This window comes from Peromyscus californicus, unplaced genomic scaffold (assembly GCF_007827085.1).
Source record: "Peromyscus californicus insignis strain IS unplaced genomic scaffold, ASM782708v3 Scaffold_17__1_contigs__length_78620276, whole genome shotgun sequence".
NCBI lineage: Eukaryota > Metazoa > Chordata > Mammalia > Rodentia > Cricetidae > Peromyscus > Peromyscus californicus.
This window is the reverse complement of record NW_026294469.1, coordinates 25269082-25293093: the sequence shown is the minus strand read 5'-3', so window position 1 is coordinate 25293093 and position 24012 is coordinate 25269082. Positions and strand designations below refer to the sequence as shown.

Below are 24012 nucleotides of genomic sequence, written 5' to 3'. Positions count from 1 at the left end.
TGTGTTGCTAGGGATGCAACTGGAGCCTCCAGCGTGCTAGGCATGTATCCCATGCTAAGCTACACCCCAGCTACAAATTTGTTTTGTTTTTCAAGACAGGGTTTCTCTGTGTAACAGCCCTGGCTGTCCTGGAACTCACTCTGTAGCCCAGGCTGACCTTGTGCTCACAGAGATCCGCCTGCCTCTGCCTCCCGAGTGCTGGGATTAAAGGCGTGCGCCACCACTGCCCAGCAATAAAGTGAGTTTTATGAGTGGCTATTAAAGATGCTAGTGACTGGGCCAGAGAGATGGCTCAGCACTTAAGAGCACTGACTACTCTCCCAGAGGACCCAGGTTCAATTCCCTACACCCACATAGCAGCTAACAACTGTAACTCCCAAGATCTAACACCCTCATACAGACATGCATGCAGGCAAAACACCAATGCACATAATTTAAAAATAAATAAATTTAATTAAAAAAGATGTTAGTGACTAATACTGGACACAGAAGCAGACATAACTATGTCAGATAGGACTTACGGTCAAAATGCTATCTTCTCGCCTTTTGCAGTTTTCTCCCACAAACGTGCAAAGTCCATGAAGTCAGGAGAGCCTTGCACATGTGTGCCTGGCTGGCCCCCCGGCTCACCTATTGCCTTCTTTTTTGCTGGGTCAGATAAACAGATGCCTGTCTTTAGCCTCCTTGGGAACAAGACTTTGAAAAGGGCCAAAAAGGAATTGCCATCTCATAAACGTTCTCTCTCTCTCCCTCTCTTCCTTTTTCCTTCCCTCTCTAATGTCTGTTTTCCAGGAAATATTCACATGTTCTCAAATGTGACAGATGACAGTCACTATTTTCGCAGGCGACACCGCCATGAGAGGACACAGACACACAAGAGAGAGGAAGAAGATAAAACTCAGGTGCGTGTGCAGCCGAGGTCATGCACATGGGCATACTGAGCCTGCTCCTATGGTATATAATCAGCCCTAGAAGTGCAGTTGAGCTATGTTTGTAAAAATGTACTTTCAGGGGCTGGAAAGGTGGCTCAGTGGTTAAGAACACTGGCTGTTCTTCCAGAGGTCCTGAGTTCAAATCCCAGCAACCACATGGTGGCTCACAACCATCTATAATAAGATTTGATGACCTCTTTCAGCACACAGGCGTACATGCAGAGCACTCATACATAAAATATAAATAAATTAAATTTAAAAAAAAAGAAAAAAATGTACTTTCAGCAATGGTAAGAGCTGGATAAGTGGCCCAGAGGGTCCAAATGTTGGTAATCCTCCATCCTCCATCCCTGATCCTTTTTTGTGTTTTCATAGGATCCTAGTTTCTCTGTAAGGATCTTCTTCCTTCCTTCCTTCCTTCCTTCCTTCCTTCCTTCCTTCCTTCCTTCCTTCCTTTCTTTCTCTCTCTCTTTCTCTCTTTCTTTTTTAAGTTTTTTTGTTTTGTTTTGTATTGTATAGCATGAATCTTAAAGGTCCTTATTAATAAAAACAAACCTGGAGCAAGGTATTGGGGTGAATGCTGGAAGATCAGAGAAGCAGAATAAGCCACAGCTACCTCACCTTGCCAGTTCCTTAGCTGATCCTGTTTCCTCAGACTGGAAGCCTCTGAGTCCTTATCCAAATGGATCTCAGCTGAACTGCTGCTCAAAAGCCTAAAAGCTTAACCAGGCTCTAGTTCCTTGTCCTCATGCCTTAAATACCTTTCTGCTTCCTGCCATCACTTCCTGGGATTAAAGGCTCTTGTTACCATGCCTGGTTGTTTCCAGTGTGGCCTTGAACTCACAGAGATCCAGGCGGATCTCTGCCTCTGAAATGCTAGGATTAAAGGCATGTGCTACCACTGCCTAACCTCTATGTTTAATATTGTGGCTGTTCTGTTCTCTGACCCCAGATAAGTTTATTAGGGTGCACAATATTTTGGGGAACACAATATCACCACAGTTTTGTTTTTGAGACAGGTTCTCTCTGTGTAGCCCTGGCTGTCCTGGAGCTCACTCTGTAGACCAGGCTGGCCTCAAACTCACAGAGATCTGCCTGCCTCTACCTCCCAAGTGCTGGGACTAAAGTCATGTGCCACCATGTCCAGCTTGTGGGGCTGCCTTGATCGAACTTTTCTTTATTGCAGAAAATAAGAATCCCTTTCAAAATATTCAGAACTAAAAAAGGGTGTTAAGTAAGAAACCAGGAGAGGGGGCTGGAGAGATGGCTCAGAGGTTAAGAGCACTGACTGCTCTTTCAGAGGCCCTGAGTTCAATTCCCACCAACCACACGGTGGCTCACAGCCATCTACAGTGAGATCTGGCGCCCTCTTCTGGCCTGCAGGCAGCACAATGCAGGCAGAACACTGTATACATAAAAAACACATAAACGTTAAAGTTGAAAAAAAAAAAAAGAAAGAAAGAAAAAGAAAAAAAAAAAGAGAAAAGAAACCGGGAGAGGCTCATGGAAGCTCAAAAGGCAACAGCATCTCTGGGATGGATCCAGGTTTTCAGGCTTGGTGGCACTTTGACTTCTGAGCTATCGAAGTGGCCTATTCAAAAACAACAAATACTGTGCCTCTGGCTGGTTCGCAGCCCTGAGAGAATGCCTTTTCTCCAAACAGTAGTTAGTAAAGAAGTGTGATGAGCCTCGACCCCACATGGTCCAGGGAGAATGCGGTCGTCTCTGATACAGTTCGATGTCATCAGTTTTGGACAGCTGTGGCAGAGTAAGAGCTGCTTCACACCAGCCACTGCTGGAGCCCCATCCATGTTGGCAGAATTAGAGACACAAGGGGCAGCGGGTCATCGACAGTCCAGGTTGGAGGGGCCTCCTTTACCCTCTCAGCAGAGAGATGAGTTGTTTGGTTTTGAGCCGCTTTCCAGCCTTTTTGGCAAACCTTTGGCTTTGTGGGTGTTCCTGTACCGTGCGTCAATAGTCTGCATTTCCTCTGGGATGTCTGTATTCTCAGACACTTCATTTTTTCTTTTACAGACTCCATATTCCGCATTTGTTCAGCTGCTTCCAGTTCTGGTGATTGTGCTTATTTCTGTCATTACTCAGCTGCTGGCTGCTAACCCCCCATATAGTCTATTCTATAAATCGTAAGTTGAAAATTCCAATTTTTCCTTAGTATCAGTCTGAAAGATGAAAGACTTGGCCAGGTGGTGGTGGTGGTGGTGAACACCTTTAATCCCAGCACTTGGGAAACAGAGGCAGGCGGATCTCTGTCAGTTTGAGGCCAACCTGGTCTACAGAGCAAGATCCAGGACAGCCAGGGCTACACAGAGAAACCCTGTCTTGGGGAAAAAAAAAAATTGAAAAAAAAAAGGAAAAGAAAAAGAAAAAGATGAAAGACTTAAGGTTTTGCTGATTCATGCTGACACTTCATTTCACCTTCCACTGTGGAAAATGCTGACCTTATGCTTCAAGGAATAGCCATTCAAAGTTTCTCTAGTGTTTTCTGTGGAGGTACTAAGTTTAGGTGCTTGAAAACACCTACACTAAACCAAAAGGAGCAGCCAAGCAGTAATAATGTAGACTAAGTGGGTGGCAGCTGCCTGTGCCTAAGGAGTGGTGGTGTTTTGTTACATAGTGACAGCCTCTGGTCAACGGAAAAACAGTCAGGATTGGTTCAGAAGGACCACAGAATGGTTTGAGGATCCTAATAAATCTCTCTCACCGAGGTGAGGTTAGGAAGAACTTCAGGGAAGGCAGGGATGGTGACTCAACCCAGCATGGAGGCAGGGACAAAGGACTGCTTGATTCCAGGCCAGCCCGAGCTACAGTGAGAAAGAGGGACAGGGAAGAGAAGGGAGATGGGCGGGGACAGAGAGAGAAGAGGAGGAAGAAGGGAGGGAGAGAGGGCAGGTTGTGATGAATGTGTTGTGATGACAGATAGTGACTGGAACCTAGTGATTTTTTCCAGTTTTTTTAATTGAAAGGAGAGTGGAGAGATGGTTCAGAGGTAAAGAGCACTAGCTGCTCTTGCAGCAGACCCAGGTTTAATTCCCAGCACTCACATGGTGGGTCACAACCATCCATAATTCCAGTTTCAGGGGATCTGATGCCCTCTTCTGGCCTCTGTGGTCACCACGCATGCAAATGGTTCACAGACATTCAAGCAGGCAAAATGCTCATACACATAAAATTAAGATTAATGAAAATTACAAGGAGGGGTGGCACATGCCTTTAATCCCAGCACTTGGAGATAGGGGGTCTCTGAGTTCAGGGCCAGCATGGTCTACAGAGTAAATTCTAGGACAGCCAGAGCTGTTAGGCAGAGAAACTCTGTCTTGAAGAAAAAAAATTACAAGAAGGGACATTAGTTATTAATAAGGACATAGAGTCAAACTATGCTATTGTGTTTCTTTGCTTTTGCTGAGAACAAAATTTATTATAATTCTTGTTGAGGCATGTAGATTATATATAAATACAGATTAGGAATCTTTCTTAATTTTTCTACTTAAGTGTTTTCAGTTGCTCTGGTCAAAGTTTGGTCCCTAAGTAAGCATCAAGAGCATCAGCTGGCGACACATTTAGACCTGTTAGAGAGTAAACTTGAAGCTGCATGTGGTGCACACTCCTTTAATCTCAGCACCTGGGAGGCAGAAGTGGTGGAGCGCTATAAATTCCAGGTCAGCCTGGGCTACATAGTGAGTTCCAAGACCAAAAGAAAGAAAGAAAGAAAGGAAAGAAAGGAAAGAAAGAAAGGAAGAAAGAAAGAAAGAAAGAAAGAAAGAAAGAAAGAAAGAAAGAAAGAAAGAAAGAAAGAAAGAAAGAAAGAGAGAGAGAGAAGTAAACTTCAGGTTTTTGTTTGTTTGTTTTTTGTTTTTGTTTTTGTTTTTCTTTTCTTTTTTTTTTTTTTTGAGAATCTCTCACTGTGTAGTCCAGCTGGTCTCAGATTCACAGCAGTCTTCCTGCCTCAGCCTCCCAAAGCGGAGATTAAAGTTGTGTGACCACGCCTGGTTTTAGGTTTTTTTCCTTTGGTTTAGTTTACTCTGTTTCTTTGGGGCGTCCATCTTGCTATATAGCTCAGGCTGGTCTCGTATGTTTGGTTCTCTTGCTTCCAGCTTCTGAGTGCTTCGACTACAAGATGTGTCCTAAGATAATTAACGCTCTTGCTGTTTGCATACGTGGATGGTGATCTTTTATGGGACTTCTCCAGGACCCTAACATGTAGTACCAGATCGAAGTGCTAGGACAACATGTGTATACCACTGTATCTGGCTTTTGTTTTTTTAAGTATCCAGGAACTCTTTTGTTTGTTTGTTTGTTTGTTTGTTTGTTTTGTATGTATAGGTGAATGTGAGGCCAGCAAGATGGCTCAGCACATAAAAGTATTTGCTGCCAAGCCTGAGTTTGATGCCCAGGACCCACATTTTAAAAAGAGAGAATGGAGTCTCTCAAGTTGTCCTCTGGCTTTCACATGTGTGCTGGGGTCTGTGCACACCTGCACTCACATACGTACAAAACAAATAAATAAGGCTGGGCCTGGTGGCACATGCTTTTAGTCCCAGCACTCGGGAGGCAGAGGTAGGCCTATCTCTATGTGTTCAAGGCCAGCCTGGTCTACAGAGCAAGTTCCAGGTCAGCCAGAGCTGCAAAGTGAGACCATGTCTCAAAAAACAAAAGCAAAAACAAAAACAAATGTGTGTGGGGTGTGCTAGTGCATGTGTGGTCAGAGGACAGCTTTTGGGAGTTAGTTTATGCCTTCCCCCTTACTAAGGCAGAGGTCTCTTGTTTCTGCCACTGTGTTTCATATTCCAGGTTAGCTGGGCTATGTGCTTCCAGCCAACCCTCGTCTCCTTCCCACCTTGCTGGAGAAGTGCTGAGGTTACAGATGCATGCTACTTTATCTGGCTTTTTACATGGGTTCCAGGTATCAAACTGAGGTCCTCAGGCTTTCTCGGCTAGAACCTTTACCTGAGCCGTTTCCCCAGTGCCACCCCCTCCCCCGAATTAGTTTGTTTGAGACATGGTCTCAGCATGCAAGGCTAGACTTGAACTCACCATGTGCCTCAGGATGACCTTGAACTTCTGATCATCCTGCTTCTACCTCTCAATAACAGGGGTGTGCCACTACTCCTGGTTTGATTGAGTACTAGGGAAATCCCAGGGCTTCATGTAGGCTAGGCAAGCCTTATACCAACTGAGCCACATCCACAACCCTAAAGACAAACTTTCAAAGGATTAGTCATTCTACTTCGCACACAGAAAACCATGTAAGAAAGGTGAGTCTTGGGCTGGAGAGATGCTACAGTAAAAAACTGAGTTCAATTGTCAGCATCCACATGGCGGCTCACAGCCATCTGTAACTGGAGTCCTGTGGGATCAGGTACCCTCTTCTGATACACCTTACCAAAAAAGAACGAAGGAAAGGTGAGTCTTGGAAAGAGTGGACTGTAAGCTACATTGGTAATTGCCAAATTGCTTGTTTGATGCCTATAGTGATGGCTGTGTTCTACTTCACTAATGGACTAACAGATGTTGGGAGATGGTGGCAATTGTATTTAGAGAGCAGCCAAGAGTAAGACTGTCAGGTGGTCTGAGCTGATGGGGGCCACTCTCTGTTTCAGAACCTTGGGCTATACCATCTCTAGAGAAACACAGAACCTGCAGGTGCCTTACTTCGTGGATAAAAACTTTGACAAGGCCTACAGAGGAGCTGCTCTTCGTGACCTGGAGAAAACAATAGAGAAAGATTATATTGATTACATCCAGACAAGCTGTTGGAAGGAGAAACAGCAAAGTAAGTAAGGCCAAGCAGGCTGTCACGAGGTCTCCCCAGCCTCCTGACCCTCTCCTCTGCTGGTGAACAGAGACAGAGGACAGACACACACACACACACACACACACACACACACACACACACCCCTCAGCTACTACTGCAAAGAAGGGACGTTGTTCGACATGCGACCAGGATTGGAAAACTTGGAAACTCGGCACACTGTCTTCTCCTCTTGTACTGTCTTCTCTCTGCCACCTGCCCCCAAGGGACGGGCTTACTACACAGCCCTTGATGACATACTGCCCACTGCATGGGTCACGTTGCTCTCACAGATCTGCCTGGCTCTGCCTCTAGGCTGCTCGTTCGTATGTAGCCCTGGATTTTGATATTCCTGAGGACTTGATTATAGGTATGCCCTGGCTCTGCCCTCTTACTACCTGCCTTTTTTTATTCTTTTAAAGAATTACTTTATTTATTTGTGCAAGAATGTGTACAAATGCCCCAAAGTATGTGTGGCAGTCAGAGGACACTGTGTGGGACTTTGTGCATTTTGACCATTGCTCTTCCTGTCGATGTCCTGAGGTCCCTAACCTCACCAGTCACTGCCCCCATTTTGCATCCCAAACTTCTTCATGAAGTTCTCGGTGCTATCTGCTTTCCTTCACAGTCCCTAAATCCCACATTCCCTAGAGAGAAATCTGATTGAGCCAGCCCCCCTTATTGAGTCAAGTCAGAAGTTTAGATGTTGTAGGCATGAGCCAAACAGTGGTGGTGCACGCCTTTCATTCCAGCACTGCAGAGGCAGAGGCAGGCGGATCTGTGAGTTCAAGGCCAGCCTGGTCTACAGAGTGAGTTCCAGTTCCAGGACAGCCAGGGCTACACAGAGAAACCCTGTCTCAAAAAACAAAAATAAAAACAGAAAAAGAAGAGATGGCTAGCATGGAGTCTGGTGTCCCTTACTTCCTGTTGCTTGTGGGTACAAAGAAGAGTGACCTCCTGGGTCTGGCTTTCCAGTAGATGTGTGTGACAGATCTTTCTTCTTTCTCCCTCACGGGAGACAGTGTCTCCCACTTGGCTTACAGTTCCAGGCGTTACTGGGGAGTACTGTCACCAGTGGTAGCCCTAGTCTCAGCCAATAGGTTCATTTTAAATCCCAAATGAATTTCACACACACACACACACACACACACACACACACACACACACACACACTTGCGAAGTAACTGCATCTTGGCTTTGCAAACTGGACTTTGGTTGATTTTTTTTTTTTCAAAGCAAACTGTAACTCATCTTCTAAGCTTTATTACTGGATGTCTATAAATGTGTACTTGTAAAATTAGCTCTTTGGTCACAGTGCTTCTAAGCTCTTGCTGACCCATCACGTACTCCTACCCCTCACTGAGTTAACCCACCCTTCCTGTGTGTTCTTAAAGCACTTTGCTCTTCCGGCCACCACAGTACTGATCAATAGCATTAGTGATCCATAGGTGCATTCCCTCTGCAGGACTGCTGGCCCTAGGACAGACTGTCTTACTAATTCTGTGTTCTGGGCTGCAGGCACAGTCCTGACTTCAGAACAGGTGCTCAACACATGTTGTTGGAAAAGGTTCTCATACTGGAAAGCTGTGTACTGACGAGGAATGTGAGTAAGGGATCAGTGCTGATGTCTTATCCTCCCTCAGGGACTTTGCCTCTGCCCTCTATTTCTACAGGGCAAAGCCTCGCTACCTTCTCAAATAAGGGGCAGTCAAACAGAAGGGAGTTGCTTTTACCCATCTCATTGTTAAATTAGTTTTGTTTGTTTGTGTTGGTTTTTCTGAGACAGGGTTTCACTATGTAGCTCTGACTGTCCTGGAACTCACTATGTAGACCAGGCTGTTTAAATTGGGTTTCATCTTTTAGAAATCAGGAAAAAGCTGGGTGCACTGGTGTAGGCCTGTGATCCCAGCACTCAGGAGGCAGAGACAGGAAGATTTTGAGTTTAAGGTCAAGGGTAGCCATAGCTTCATAGTAAGACTCTGTCTTGGGAAAAAAAAAATCAGGCTGGTGAGGTGGGTCAGTGGGTAAAGGGATTGACACCAAGCCTGACTTGAGTTCAGTCCAGGACCCAGGAGTAGAAAGAGAGAACTGACTCCCCAAAGTTGTCCTCTGACCACCACATACATGCTGTGATTCATGCATGAGGGTGCACACACTCAAAAATAAAGGGAATTAAAAAAAGAAAGAAAGAAAAAGAAATCAGGAAAGAGTTTGGTGTATAGTCCAGACTGGCCTCAAGCTCACAGAGATTCTCCTGCCTCCACTTCTGAGTGCTGGACTTAAAGATGTTCCCCATCAAGGCCTGCCCCAGGAAAAAATTTAGGAGCAAAAATCTATGTGAATCTAAATCAGGTGAAAGCCACAGTAATGTGTCCTAAGCATCCCCTTTGTATTGGGCACAGGAATGGTTTGAATTTATTGCTTTCTGTAAGAACTACATGAAAATCTGCATTTTTCATTCTTAAGACACACACACACACACACACACACACACACACACACACACACACACACGCTCTCCGTGTACATGCACATGTATCATATTCTACTCTGTGGCATTGAGATGCTGACATTGCAGAAAGGTGAAGGATTTTACCGAAAGTTGTAGAGGTATTTGCTCTGCCCATGACCTTGGGCTACACGGAAGAGTGGTGTCTGAGCTTCTCATCCACATGAGACTTGTTCAGATCTGTGGCCCTCTCCAGGTACAAGTGAAAATTCTATGAGAGCCAGACCTGGTAGAACAGGCCTGTAATCTCATCCTATAATCTCTTGGGAGACTAAGGCAGGAGGATCACAAATTCAGGGACTGCCATGGCTACAGAGTGAGTTCAGGGCTAGCCTGAGCAACTTAATAAGCCCTATCTCAAAATGCTTTGTTTTGTTTTGTTAAGAACTCAGGTTATGGCTTAGTGGTAAAGTTTATGTCTAGCAACGTACATAAAGTCCTAGGATCCACCCTCAGTTAAAACACACACACACACACACACAAATAAACAAATCCATTGAATGAGCCTGACGGGTACAATTCACCAGTTCTGAATGGAGGTTGTCAGCACATACCCTGAAACAAATCTACTCCTAGCATTTAAACACAGTAATTCTGTGGAGCCTCCACACCACCCCAGTGCCATTTGAGAGGCAGCATCTGCCCTCTGAATCCAGCAGCAAGTGCAGCCAGGAAGGTTAAATTTAGCACTTTGAGGTTGTAAAAATAAACTCACTGAGAACAAAGTTCATTCTTGGCAAAACACCAAATGGAAATTTTACCAAGGGTGGCCATTGTCTTTGAAAGTCTTTATTATTCCTTTTATTTGCTCTTCCCTGGAATGCCTAGTATGGGTGACTTTTTTTTTATTATTATGAATATTCCTTTACTGTGGGTGATAATTGTCCTGTGAACTCTTTCATAGATATAACTGCATATTATACATACTGCCGGGAAAGTGCCTCCTAGTCTGGTCCATCAGAGCTGTGTGAGCACTTCTTTCCACGCCCTTGAGCAGGATAGCAGAGTGGGTAGAATCCTAGGCTTTGAAGTGGTAGAAAGAATTCATTTCCTTCTGAGAGGGGGTGTGTGTGTGGGGGGGAGGGGGGCTTAGCGCAGTGCCTGGAACACAGTGAACACCTTATTCCTGGTGATCCATGCTTGAACAGCCTCACACAATAAACTGAAGGGCAGTGTTCCTTGGGACTGGGTTGTGGGTAGTTACAGTTGAAAAGGATATTTTGTTTGTTTTCTTCTCCTGTTTTCTCCCTTTTTGTTTTCTCTGTTTTTTGTTTCTTAGTTTTGTTTTCTCCTTTGTTAGGGAGAAAAGGTATTTTATTGACCCTGCTCCTCCCAAAGACTTTTTTTCTTTCATTTTACTTGTAAGTTATTGAGTACTGGGGCTGGAGAGATGGCTCAGTGGTTAAGAGCACTCACTGTTCTTCAGAGGCTTCCATTCCCAGCACGAATGTAGGGTGACTCCCAACCGTAGTGTAACAAGTTCCAAAGGATCCAGGACCTTTCTCCTCCACAGACTCATGCCTGCCTGTGCATGGTGCATGTATATACACTGTATGAGGCACTCATGCATACACATAATCTTTTTAAAGATTCATTCATTTTATTTTATATGTGAGTGTTTTGTATGCATGTATGTCTGTGTACCACATGTGTGCTTGGTGCCTGCAGAGGTCAGAAAAGGGCATTGGATCCCTTATAACTAGTTATGGATGGTTATGAACCATCATGTGAGTGCTGGTAATTGAACCCAGGTCCTCTGTAAGAGCAACAAGTGTGGGCTGGAAAGATGATCCAGAGGTTAAGAGCACTGGCTGCTCTTCCAGAAGTCCTGAGTTCAATTCCCAGCAACCACATGGTGGCTTACAACCATGTATAGTGAGAATTGGTGCTCCCTTCTGGTGGGCAGGGGCACATGCAGACATAACACTGTATTTATTAATAAAGACATCTTTAAAAAAAAAAAAAAAAAGAGCAACAAATGCTCTTAACCTTTTGTGGGGCGTTTACCCAACCACCCCCACAGTTCCCCAGAGTTTTCTTGAGTGCGAGCAGCAGGAAATATTAGATAGAAGGATTTATTGCGGAGAATATCGCGGAGATAAACAGATAGAAGATAAAGGATAGCCTCGAGAGGGCCTGGAACCTATTCCAACAGGCCCCGACTGTCTCTGCCCCAGGGTTTTTATAGAGACGCCAAGGGGTGGAGCAAAAGACCTCCTCCCCCAGCACAGCCAAGTGCAGACCATCCCAGACACCTGCACTTAGGCCCGTGGTCTAATCATCCTCTATGCGGACCTGCTGGGTAAAGCCACGAGGAACCCGAGAACGGTCTCCCACAACCTTTGAGCCATCTCTCCATCCCCTAAAATATTTTTAAGTTATTGAGTATTAACAGAATTTGTTAAAATATTATATTCTTTGAGTAAACCCTTGGCTTGTGCCTCTTCATTGCTCTGAAGCAATGTTGTCTGACTGGGTTTCAGTGAGCTTTGTGCAGGCAAGCAATCCATGTCTCCTGTGACAGGCATCTTCCTTCAGCTTGTTATAGTGGCTGTCAAGACAGAAAACACTAAGTATCATTAGTCTCTGATGCCTTCAGGATGAGGACTTCAGAGAATGACACATGAAAGTCAGTAACAAAATAGCATAAGAAGCTTGCTCCAGTGAAGAGCAGAGCCACAGAATCTGTTCTGGACACTGGGGTAGCTGTGACTCTAGAGAAACAAGGTGCAGACGGGTTTCACAGAAGTCTCCTACATAGCCTCCCCCCGCCAAAGAAGCCCTAGCCTAGGAAGGGGTGCTGAGCACCTAGTGGGGAGCAGGAGCAAAGACTTAACATTTGGGTGCAGCACACAACCCTCTGCAGAGCCTCATCACCTGCAAGGAGATGGTGCCAAGGCAGGCCCTGGCATGCAGGCACTGTGGGCACCCGCACCAAGGGTAAGAGCACATTGTCCTGCAGCCTGGGAGACCCACTGCCTGCCAAGCCACTGCTGGCTGGAGTCCAGGCCTGCAGTCCCATTGTTCAGGGAGGGTTGTCATGCTTAGCCACCCCTCACCCTGGAGTCCTGCACTTCATCTGCACTTTGGGCCTTCCTTGATGTAAATAGAATCATTGTGAGCAGAAATGCCAGGCAGTGTTTGGTGTTGATAGACATTTATTCAGAGGTCCGTGCCCATTGTTCCTTCTGGCTGAAGGCTAAGGCTAATTCCTGTGTCCTGGTAGTTTGCCGATTCATCAGACAGGTGCGTCTTGTTCCACCAAGAAAAACAAAACCTGTCAGCAAGATGATTAAGAATGGAAGGCATATTTCAAAATGATTAAAATAGAATTTGCACAAGCATGGTCCTTTAACAGCTGCCTGCTGTTGGCAGCTCTCAGAAGCCACCCAAGCATGCCATCCTGTTAATATGTGGCACACATGACATGTCCCCAAAGGTGCATGTCAGGAGTTCCCCCGAGAAGGAGGAACTTAGAAGAGAGTAAAAACTCAGACCAACCACCCTGGAGTTGGGAAACACAGCAGAGATTATATTCCAGTTAAAAATAGCATGGCCTGCTCTATCATGAGGAGAAAATGAAATTTACTTAGTCAAGGACACAGAGGCCACTGGGCCGAGATGATTTCAGTTTAAAAGAGCCGTTTGAGTTGGGGACCTTCTGCGTGGTGAGGGGGTGAAGAAAGCCGCAGCCTGATCCTCTGTAGATGCTCACCTACCAGAGGACCCCATGTCGTGTGTGGCTCAGAGCCTGCAATGCTGGGGAGAGTCAAGCAGCTGTCTCTGTTCAGATGACAGGAACAGGCGATGGGGCTCCAGTCCCCATCATGGTGCAAGGCCATGGCACCCTCCTCTTCCTGCACATGTGCAGGCCTCCCAAGCCTGGGGCTGGGTGTTCTGCTGACAAGAACTAAGCCTGGTGCTCTCAGAACAGCACAGGCTGCAGTCGGGTCACAGGCGGCCTTCACCCTCAGGACCTGGTGCAGTGCCCAGCAGGTTCCTCTAGGGCGGAGGGTAGCAGTGCCCGGATGGAGTAGAACAAAGTGGCGTGAAAGTAAGGTCTTTTGAGTCTAGAACTACTGAAACGAAAGCGCTCAGCCTTAACGAGCCGTCATCCCTGTTGTCTCTTTCAGAGTCGGAGCTGACCAATTTGGCGGGGCTCTATAGAGATGAGCGACTGCGGCAGAAAGCAGAGTCAATGAAACTTGAAAACTGTGACAAACTTTCCAAGCTAATTGGCCTCCGGAGGGGTGGCTGAGAGGACGATGGCCCGGCTCAGGATGGGGTTTCTTACTTGTTACTATTTACATTGCAAATTCCATTTTATAATACAAGTTAGGAAATGATGAACACTTACCATCTGCTAACTTTGTTGGGCAGAGCTGCAGGACATGGAGCCACATTGTCACCAATTCCATCCAGTTCTTCCAGGCCTGGCTCCCAGGGCAGGGACAGTTCATCTAAGTTACATGAATGGTGAAGTTTGGACTCGCTCCTCTGTGAACGTAGATCAGGGCATCCCAGAGAAGACCCACATTTCTTCCTTCATCCTGCCTGCAGCAAAAGCCCACCCGCTGCGCGTTTCTGGGCTCAGCCAAGGCACTTCAGAGTATTGGTGGCGTCTGCCGAGAATGACCCCTCTTCCTGCTAGAGTCACCGTCCCCAGTGTTCAGTTTTCCACTCCCTCAGGAGAGTAGAGAAAGTGAACTGTTCAGCCAATAGTTTGGTGTTGTCCAAGTCTCTGCTGAGGCAGGAGCATTAGCAAACTGCCTGACTTGTGGTTTCTTTTCTTTCTGAGAGAGGTAGCCCAGGCTAGCCTGGAACTCACTATAGAGTCCAAGCTGGCCTTGAATTTGCAATGATCCTCCTGCCTAAGTGCTGGGATTACAGGCCTGAGCTGCCATACCCAGGGAGGTTCCTTTTAATTCTTTAGTCATCTCTTTCAGAGGATCTAGAAAGTAAAATGTGTTGAGCAGGCTGGGCATGGTAGCACACCTTTAATCCTAGCACTCACACAAGCAGAGGCAGGCCAATCTATGAGCGCAAGGCCAGCCTGGGCTACATAGAAAGTTCCAAAGTTACATAATGAGATCTTGTCTCAAAAAAAAATACAGAAACAAAAGCCCTGTTGAGCTGTGACACAGCTGAGTGGGGGACAGTCGGACGGCAGGAAGCAGGGCTAAGGAAGAAGATGGAGTAGTCTTAAGACTGTAGCTCCTCCTTGGCTCAGGCTCCCTGTCCTTTGGAACTAGCGAGCATTCTCTGTCCTTTCCCTTTAAATCGGCACGCAGTATGGTGGGCTGTACATGGAGCACAAGTATGCACAGAAGTGCAGTCGGCAAACCCGAGATGAGGCTCAGGCATGGAGACACAAAGGGAGGGGCCTGTCCCTGCTCATGGAGGCTGATGTTAGCCTTGGCAGTCACTTTGATTGACTCAGTGTCCTGTGCATTTTAGTACAAGTGATCTTTGATTCATTCAGTGTTTATGGAGTGCCTACTCCAAAGCAATGGCTTTCACATGTGGTGTGTTTTGCTTTTGTTTTAAGTTTCCTCACAATTTGTGAAGCTGGTGCATTACCTCTTTTATGAGTCAGAACATGATAAATGGTTGGCCTGGGTCATGTGACTAGGTGAGGAAGTACAAAATGTGAGCAATCATCCTATTTCTCAGGTGATTCTAGCCAGGTTGGCAAAGCAGAGATTTTTCCCTGGGATGCCTCTGTCCTCAGGACACCTCTGTCCCCGCCCCTCAACCCCCTGGACCAGCTTGCATCCTTTCCATGGTAGGTCTGTGTCCCTTCAGGACTGCTTACCCACTGGTCTTTTAGAAGCAGGACCAGGGCTGGAGAGATGGCTCAGTGGTTAAGAAGAGTACTGGCTGCTCTTCCAGAGGACTCAGGTTCAATTCTCAACACCCACATGGCAGATCCCAACATCCTGTAACTCCAATTCCAGAGGATCCAGCTCCCCCTTCTGGCCTTCACAGGCACTGAATGCACATAGTCCACAGACATACTTGTAGGCAAACTACCCATATACATTTTTTAAAAAGCAGGACCCTTTGATACAAAACCTTCAGAGGCAGAAAAAGTAGCTCTTTCTAGAACAAAGGCATTGATTGCTCTGGCTGTGTGATTGTGCGAGATCTGAGTAACTGAGCTGCCCAGATTATCATGAGACTGAATGAGAGGACCAGTAGGCAATTGGTTTATATTCCGTGTCTTTTTTATTTTTGGATAGGGTCTCATGTATCCCAGACTGGCCTCAAAGTTGATATACAGCCAAAAACTTTGAACTTTTTTTCTTTTTTTTTCTAGACAGAGTTTCTCTGTGTAGCCCTGGCTGTCCTGGAACTCACTCTGTAGACCAGGCTGGCCTCTAACTCAGAGATCCTCATGCCTCCACCTCCCAAGTGCTGGGATTAAAGGTGTGTGCCACCACACCCGACCCCTTTGATGATGATGTTTTGTTTATTTCAAGACAGGGTTTCTTTGTGTAGCTTTGGCTATCCTGGAACTTGCTCTGCAGACCAGGCTGGCCCTGAACTCAGAGCCTCTTCCTCCCGTGTGCTGGGATTAAAGATGTGCACCACCACTACTGCCTGAAATCCTCCTGCCTCTACCTCCTGAATGCTAGAGTCACTCCTGGCTTTTGTGGTACTGGGGAAAGAACCCAAGGCTTTGTGTATGCTAGCCTACTAAGCTACATCCCCAGACTTACCTTCTGAATGCTTTGGTGTTGTTTTTTTTTTTTTTTTTTGAGACAGGGTTTCTCTGTGTAGCTTTGCACCTTTCCTGGAACTCACTCTGTAGACCAGGCTGGCCTTGAACTCACAGAGGTCCGCCTGCCTCTGCCTCTCCAGTGCTGGGATTAAAGGTGTGTACCACCAATTGCCTGGCATCTTCTGAATTTTTTGAGAACCTCTTTAACCTATGAGCAACAGGGAATTTACTTTGTTAATGTGGTAGGCATGGTGAAACACACCTTTAAACCCAGCACTCAGGAAGCAGAGGCAGACGGAATACTGTGAGTTCAAGGCCAGCCTGCTCTACATGGCAAGTTCATAGTGAAACCCTGTCTCAAAACAAACAACAGAAATACCCATATGTTGTAAAATGTACCCATGAACCGAACAAGCTTATGGAAAGTTCCTAGACATGGAAAAATGCAAAGTGCTCCTCTCCTAGCCTCTGCCTCAGCTAGAAAGTGGACCATCATGAAACTGGTGTGGCGGGGTACCACCCCCCCAGATGCCCTTGAATAGTGTGTGGATATCATGGCAGTGGTGAATCAGAGTCAATCTAACTCAGCTCCATCAACTGTCACACCAACTGTCTGTCCTTATAGCCTGGTGGTACTGTTTTGTTTATTTCTGATAGGCTACAGTACTCATATCTTATTTCCTCAAAAGAACTATATTTGCTTTGATTGAGGGGTAGTTTAATCTATTTGGCACTCTCTAGAATTGTGTTAAACTCTTAATTCCTTGCTTATAATTTAGATACGTTGTTCACGTGTTGGTAAAGTAAGCTCTGTACTCTTGCCTATGTCTTTTATGAGATTTCCTGGCAGTGTAAACCCTTTAGATATGGCTTTTCTTGCTGTCACTGTGGCTCACAGTTTGAGACTACAGAATAGAGACTGATGGGCGTGAGGTTAAGAAACAGGGCTCACACAGGACCAGAAACTGACATTCACATGAGGTGCTCTCTTTAGTGGAGAAAATCCTGCTCCCTGGAAGGAGCAGTAGAGCTTGAAGGGGCCCATGTCCTCGTTCATCTGCTCAAGCCAGGAACCATGTAAGCTTCACTGATCAGCTCCGGGCCGCACAGCTTGGGAGAAGTGACTGGTAAGCAAATAGTATCACTATGCATGCTTCTGGGAACTGTTGGAAATGACGAGAAACGCCAAAGCCTGCTGGAAACAGGATCCAGCAGGCCGGCCAAGCTGTAGGCCGGCCGAGCTGCAGGCTGTTTTCATTCCCCTCTTCACTCTCCTCAGAACTAGTGCTGCCATGAGCCCCTTGAGACCCCCCATCGTCTCTGCATGCACTGCCCCTCCCAGGAGCTGGCATTTACTTTGTATTCATTTAAGGTATTAGATTGGTGTCCTAATAAATTTATTTGGGAAGGGGCCAAGTTACTCTACATCGTAATATTTGGGCCTGCACTGTTGATACCTCATGCAGTGGTCACCAAGTAACTGTGTACACTGAGTCCACGTTTGCATCACACTCAGTGTTTGGAGGTGGTAGTGTTCTGTGACCAGAGTCAGGAATGATGACACTTGTGAAAATGCTGAAAAATTTGGTCACCTGATCCACTGCATCTAAAATGAGTGTATTTTAACAAGTAAACATTAAACAATTTTATATCCAAAATGCAACCTATGACTTTTCTCTGTTTGTCCTTTGACCACAGTCCTCGTGCTTGGAGCCACTTTGGACTAAAGATGTTACTATGGGATAGTTTGTGTTTAGAATAATACATAGTACTAATGGGATGGATTCCAGATTTTTTTTTTTTTGATGGGGAGTGGTTTTTGAGACAAGGTTTCACTGTGTAGCTCTGACTATCTTAGAACTTGCTCTGTAGACCAGGCTATCCTCAAACTCAGAGATCACCTGCCTCTGCCTCCCAATTGCTGGGATTACAGGTGTGTGCCACCACCGCTTGGCTAAGGATTTTTTGTTTGTTTTAGATTTATCACGTTTTTATGTGTATAGGTGTTTTCCCTGCATGTATGTATGTGCACCATGTGTATGCAGTGCCCTTGGAGGCCAGAAGAAGGTGCCAGTTGTGAGCCATCATGTGGGTGATGGAACAGAACCTAACCTGGGTCCTCTGCAGGAGCAGCAAGTGGATGTTTTGTTTTGGAGGGAGGAGTTTGGCAACAATTTATATATAAAGTTTCAGCAAGAACAATGTAAAATGACAACACTCTTATATTAAGAGTGAAAATGGTGCCTGCCTTTAATCCCAACACTCAGGAGGCAGAAGAAGCAGCCAGTCTTTGTGAGTTTAAAGTCTACAGAGTGAGTTCTAAAACAGCCAGGGCTACACAGAGAAATCTTGTCTTGGAAAAGGAAAAAAGAACCTGTTGATAAAAATCCATTCCTGGGGGCTGGAGAGATAGCTCAGAGATTAAGGGCACTGACTGTTCTTCCAGAGGTCCTGAGTTTGATTCCCAGCAACCACATGGTGGCTCACAACCATCTGTAATGAGATCTGGTGCCCTCTTTTGGTGTGCAGTCATACATGATATATACATAATAAATAAATAAATCTTAAAAAAAAAATCTGTTCCTATCCTGAAATAAATGTATACAACATCGTGATACCCTGAAGCCAAATGCCTAGGAGCGACCTAATCTATTTCTTTTCACTGAAGATAGCAGCGGCAGAGGCTGGGAAAAGCACAGAGGAGAGGAATGAACCCACAGAGAGTGTCTATAGGTGAAGGGTGCAACTTTACCTGAACCAGAGTCACTTCTGCTAAGGATTCCTTCTGTGCTTCAGATAGCAATGGCAGCTACCACAGCCAATCCAAATCAAGACTAGGTTTAGCATCAGAAACATCTGTGTTACGGAGCTCTTTTCTGGCTTTGTTCCCAGTGGCCCATATTTAGCAAAGTCTTGGTTTAAAAATACCATTCATGGTATTTAATATTTCATGGTCCGACAGGGTACATCTCCTACTTGGACCAACATACACATGAAACTCAATTCAGCTAGTCTGAGAACTTCCTGTGTTCTAGGTGGGCTGGGTCAGAGAACAAATGGTACCTACCCCAGAACTCTAGAGCAAATGCCTAGCACAGTAGTTCTCAACCTGTGGGTTGAGCCCCCTTGGGGAGTCACATTTCAGATGTTTACATAGGATTCATAACAATAGCAAAATTACAGTTATGAAGTAGCACGAAACAATTTCACGGTTGGGGGTCCCCACAACACAAGGACTGCATTAAAGGGTCACGGTGTTAGGAAGGTAGAGAACCACTGTCTTACTGGTTTTCATTTTGAAGTTATTTTTAGAAAAGGGGGTCTCAGGAAGCCCAGGCTGGCCTTGAACTCCTCATCTTCTTGCCTGGACATCCCTTGTGCCAGGATTACGGGTGTGTGCTACTCCGCCTTGAAAGTCTGGGTTTTCACTCCAAAGCATCCAAACTTCTGACTCCATTCGACTCACACTCCCAAACCACCGTCCACTCCTACAGTTGCAGCTTCACCCTCTTGCCTAGTATTCAGTAGCTTGTTTCCATCCCCAGCATTAAAATCATCCAAGTTCTAGTCATAGATAACATTTTGTTTTGAAGAGTTTGTTTTTTGTTTTTTGTTTTTTTGTTTTTGACAGGGTTTCTCTGTGTAGCCCTGGCTGTCCTGGATCTCCCTCTGTAGACCAGGCTGGCCTCAAACTCAGAGACCCGCCTGCCTCCGCCTCCTGAGTGCTGAGATTAAAGGCATGCGCCACCACTGCCTGGCTTGAGTGGGGTTGGCCACAGAAGTAGAGGTAGCTGATCCCCTGAAGCTAGAATTGCAGGCAGCTGCTTTGTAAACTGTCTAACGTGAGTTCTGGGAACCAGATGAGCAATTCTTGGTGTCGTCTCTCTAGTGCCACTACCCAGCTGTGTGTGTGTGTGTGTGTGTGTGTGTGTGTGTGTGTGTGTGTGTGTGTGTGTGAGAGAGAGAGAGAGAGAGAGAGAGAGAGAGAGAGAGAGAGAGAGACAGACCGACAGTCTGGGAATTTAATCTAGGTCCTTGTGTGTGCTAAGTAAGTGCCCTGCCACTGAGCTGTGTCCTTCCCTTTTTTTTTTTTTTTTGATATTTGATACAGGGTTTCTCTGTCCTGGAACTCACTCTGTAGCCCAGGCTGGCCTCTAACTCACAAAGATCCGTCTGCCTCTGCCTCCCTAGTGCTAGGATTAAAAACATGCACCACCACTGCCTTTAAAAAATTATTTTTTAGGACTGGAGAGATGGCTCAGAGGTTAAGAACACTGACTGCTCTTCCAAAGGTCCTAAATTCAATTCCCAGCACCCATATGGTGGCTCACAACCATCTGTAATGAGATCTGGCTCCCTCTTCTGGCCTGCAGGGATACATGCAAAACAGAACACTATATGCATAATAAATAAATAAATCTTGAAAAAATTATTTTTTAAAGTTTGAGACAGTCTTGCTAAGTCACCTAACTTGGCCTGAACTCATGGTCTTCCTGCCTCAGCCTCCTGGTGGCTGAGATTATCGGCCTAGAGCAGCAGAACCAGCTCTGTCCGTCCTTTCTGACTAATCTTGTAGTTACTCTGCCGCTGCTACGCTCGCCCCAGGAACTTTACTTCTTTCCAAGGACTGCTTCCCCTTTTGCCAAGAGCTTCCCTGTTACCACAGGCTTCAGCTAGAACATGTCCACACACACGCTGACCAGCTTTGGTGAAGTACCCCTTGAACTCCTTATTTGTCTCTTTCTTTGCACTGTCATAGCTAGACGACTACTAATTATAGTTGATTACTGACACACTCGTCCAGTAGACTAAGTTCTAGTCTGGTTTTGACTGAGATGAGCCTTGAGGTAACATGCCACCTTCCGAAAAGAGCTGCTCTAGGAGAGTCTGATGAGTGGGTGACTCCCAGGAGAGTGTGAATGATGATTGCTGCAAGTTCAAGGCAAGGCTGAGCCACAGTGCAAAGGCAGCAGGAGGGACATATGGAGACGGTCCTAGTTTGCATTTCTGTTGCTGTGAAGAGACACTATGACCACAGCAACTCTTAGAAAGGAAACATTTAATTGGGGCTGGCTTACAGGTTCAGAGGTTCAGTCCATTATCGTGGTGGGAAACATGGTATCATGCAGGCAGACATGGTGCCGGAGAAGGAGCTGAGAGTCCTATATCTTCATCTGCAGGCAGCAGGAGACTGTGTCACACTGGGCACAGCTTGAACATGTAAGACTTCAAAGCCCCGCCCCCATAACACACACACACACAGTGACACACATCCTCCAACAAGGCCACACCTACTCCAAAAAGGTCACACTTCCTAATAGTGCCACTCCCTAAGGGCCAAGCATTCACACACATGAGTCTATGGGGCCAGTTCCTATTCAAACCACCACAGAGACATGTCTAAAACACCACTGTCTACAAAACAAAAGACAACTACAACATAGGTGTGGTGGAACAGGCCTGTAATCCACTTGGGAAGTGGAGACTGGGTCAGGAGTTCAAGGGCAGCCTGGGCTATACAAGACCCTTTCTCAATGAACAGAAGAACCTAAATCCTTTGACACTGTTCCTGTTGAAAAGGGGAGAAGAGCTGGGGAGAGCAGGGAAGGGGTGGAGCTCACTGTCAGAGAAAGTGCTCGCCATGAGTTTGGTCCCCAGCAGTCAAAGAAACCTGGGGGTGGAGTCTGTGTCTCCATCCCCGTAGCCAAAAGAATACAGCAGAAGGCTGGGGTGTACTTTTCTGTAAAAGTTAGACATATTTTTAAATTATTTTTATGTATATGAGAGCTTTGCCTGAATAGATATCTGTGTACCATCTATGTGCTTGGAGCCTGCCAGAGGCTGGAAGAGGGCATCAGATCCCTGAGACTTAAGCTGCATGTGAGTCCTGGGACTCGAACCCTGGTCGAACCAGGGACTGGTTGTCAGAGCCTCCTGCCCTTCAGGTGTTGTCCCAAATACATTCGAGGAAGCCTGTTGAGACTGATGGGGGTGAACATTGAGTGGCGAGGACATGGAGCAACATCTCAGGGGAGATCTGAGAGGGGGGACACACACAATTCATGGAGGCATCCTAGGGATCACTGCCGTGGGGGACGCTGGAGCTTTGTCTGGGGTAACTCAGATGAACAGCCTCATCTACTAGACAAAGTTCTGTGCAAGCTCTGTGTGGAGGCCTCAAACTTCAGGGCACCTTCCACACATACACCTTCCACACATGTTACACAACATATCCATATTACCACTGGCTACATGTAGCTATTGGAATTGTGGGCTGAGGATGTAGCTCAGGAGTACAGCACTTTCCTAAAATGGAAATTCTAACTAAAGTTGTTTTTTTAAACAAGCAAACAAACAAACAAACAAAAAAACCTTTAAAACTGTAAAACTCCTTAGGCAGGGGGCTGGAGAGATGGCTCAATGGTTATGAGCATGCATTGCTCTTCAGAGGACCAGAGTTCAATTCTCAGCACCCACATCAGGTGGCTCACAACCACCTATAACTCCAGTTCTAGGGGATCCAACTCCTCTGGCCTCCATAGGCACCTGCACACATATGCACACACACACACAACAGACACACACACACACACAAATTAACAATTTTTTCAAAAATTAAAAACTTAGCTGGACAGCTGTGGTGCACCCCTTTAATCCCAGCACTCTGGAGGCAGAGGCAGGCAGATCTCTGTGAGTTCAAGGCCAGCCTGAGCTACAGAGTGAGTTCCAGAAAAGGTGCAAAACTACACAGAGAAACCCCATCTTGAAAAACCAAAAACAAACAAACAAACAAACAAAAAAAAAAAAAAACTTAGGCACTTGGGGCTTGGGAGATGGCTCAGAGGTTAAGAGCACTGGCTGCTCTTCCAGAGGACCCACATGGCAGCTCACAACTGTCTGTAACTCTAGTTCCAGGGGATCTGACACCTTCACACCAATGCACATAACATAAATTTAAATAAATGATTTTTGAAAAATTTAGGCACATGACTGGAGAAATGGCTCAGTGGTTAGGAGCACCTGCTCTTTCAGAAGGCCCAGGTTCAGTTCCCAGGGCCCACAAAGTGGCTCACAACCATCCCTGACTTCAGTTCCAGGGAATCTGAGCCCCCACTTCTGAGTCCCCACCGGCACTAGGCACAGACATTGTGCACAGACATACATGCAGACAAAAGACTCACAAAAAATAAATCTCAAAAGATTGTTTTTTGTTTTGTTTTCGAGACAAGGCCTCACTATGTAGCTCTGGCTGTCCTGGAACTCACAGAGGGTTGAGATTAAAGGCATCAGCCATCACGCCCGGCTTGTTTTATTTTTTTTAATATAAGAAACTTTATTGTATTTGTACAAGTGTTTGCCAGCATGTATATCTGTATACCGCCTGCATGCAATGCCTGTGGAAGCCAGAGATGGTAGATCTACTGGGACTGGAGTTGTGGATGGCTGTGAGTGCTATGTAGGTCTGGGAATTGAACCTGGGTCCTCTGGAGGAGCAGTCAGTGCCCTTAACTGCTGAGCCATCTCTCTAGCTCCCCACCCCCACCCCCGGCTTGTATTATAAGATTTTGATTTTCATTTTTTTGGTTTGATTTTGTTTTGGAGACAAGGTAGCCTTGTCCAACCTAGCCTTGAACTTGCTATGTATGAAAAGATGACTGAATTTCTTATTCTCCTGCCTCTACCTCCGAAGTGGGAGGATTACAGGCATTCCATGCATGCTAATTAAAAGCACACACGCTTTCCACTGAGCTTCTGTATTTTTTGTTGTTTTGAGGCAGGCTTTTCTATGTAGGTCAGGCTGGTCTTGAACTCACAATCTTCCAGCCTCCTGAATGCTGAGGTTTCCAGTTTAAGCTACCACGCCCAGTCGTTTGTTGCTGCATTGTTGGGGATGCAATCCAGCCTAGCTCTTCCCGGGCAAGCGCTCCACTCCCTGAGCCACACGCAGGGGAGGCTTTCTTGAAGCCGGTCCACGGTCTTGTTAACAGAGGAAGTCCCCGCCCCCGGTTGCTAGGGTGCTCTGTGGCGTCGTATTCTC

General features: G+C 46.1%; 1 protein-coding gene across 2 annotated transcripts in view; it reads left to right on the top strand.

Moving 5' to 3' along the window:
* The window catches only part of Dnajc18 (DnaJ heat shock protein family (Hsp40) member C18), a 44076-nt gene extending 26439 nt beyond the window's left edge, over nucleotides 1-17637 (top strand). For both annotated transcript variants that reach the window (XM_052741888.1, XM_052741889.1), the window contains 4 exons: nucleotides 793-902; nucleotides 2967-3076; nucleotides 6551-6723; nucleotides 13384-17637. In XM_052741888.1, the coding sequence (XP_052597848.1) occupies nucleotides 793-902; nucleotides 2967-3076; nucleotides 6551-6723; nucleotides 13384-13508 (518 nt within the window). In that variant the 3' untranslated portion in view covers nucleotides 13509-17637. The remainder of the gene's footprint in view (nucleotides 1-792; nucleotides 903-2966; nucleotides 3077-6550; nucleotides 6724-13383) is intronic.
* The last annotated feature ends 6375 nt before the right edge of the window (nucleotides 17638-24012 follow it).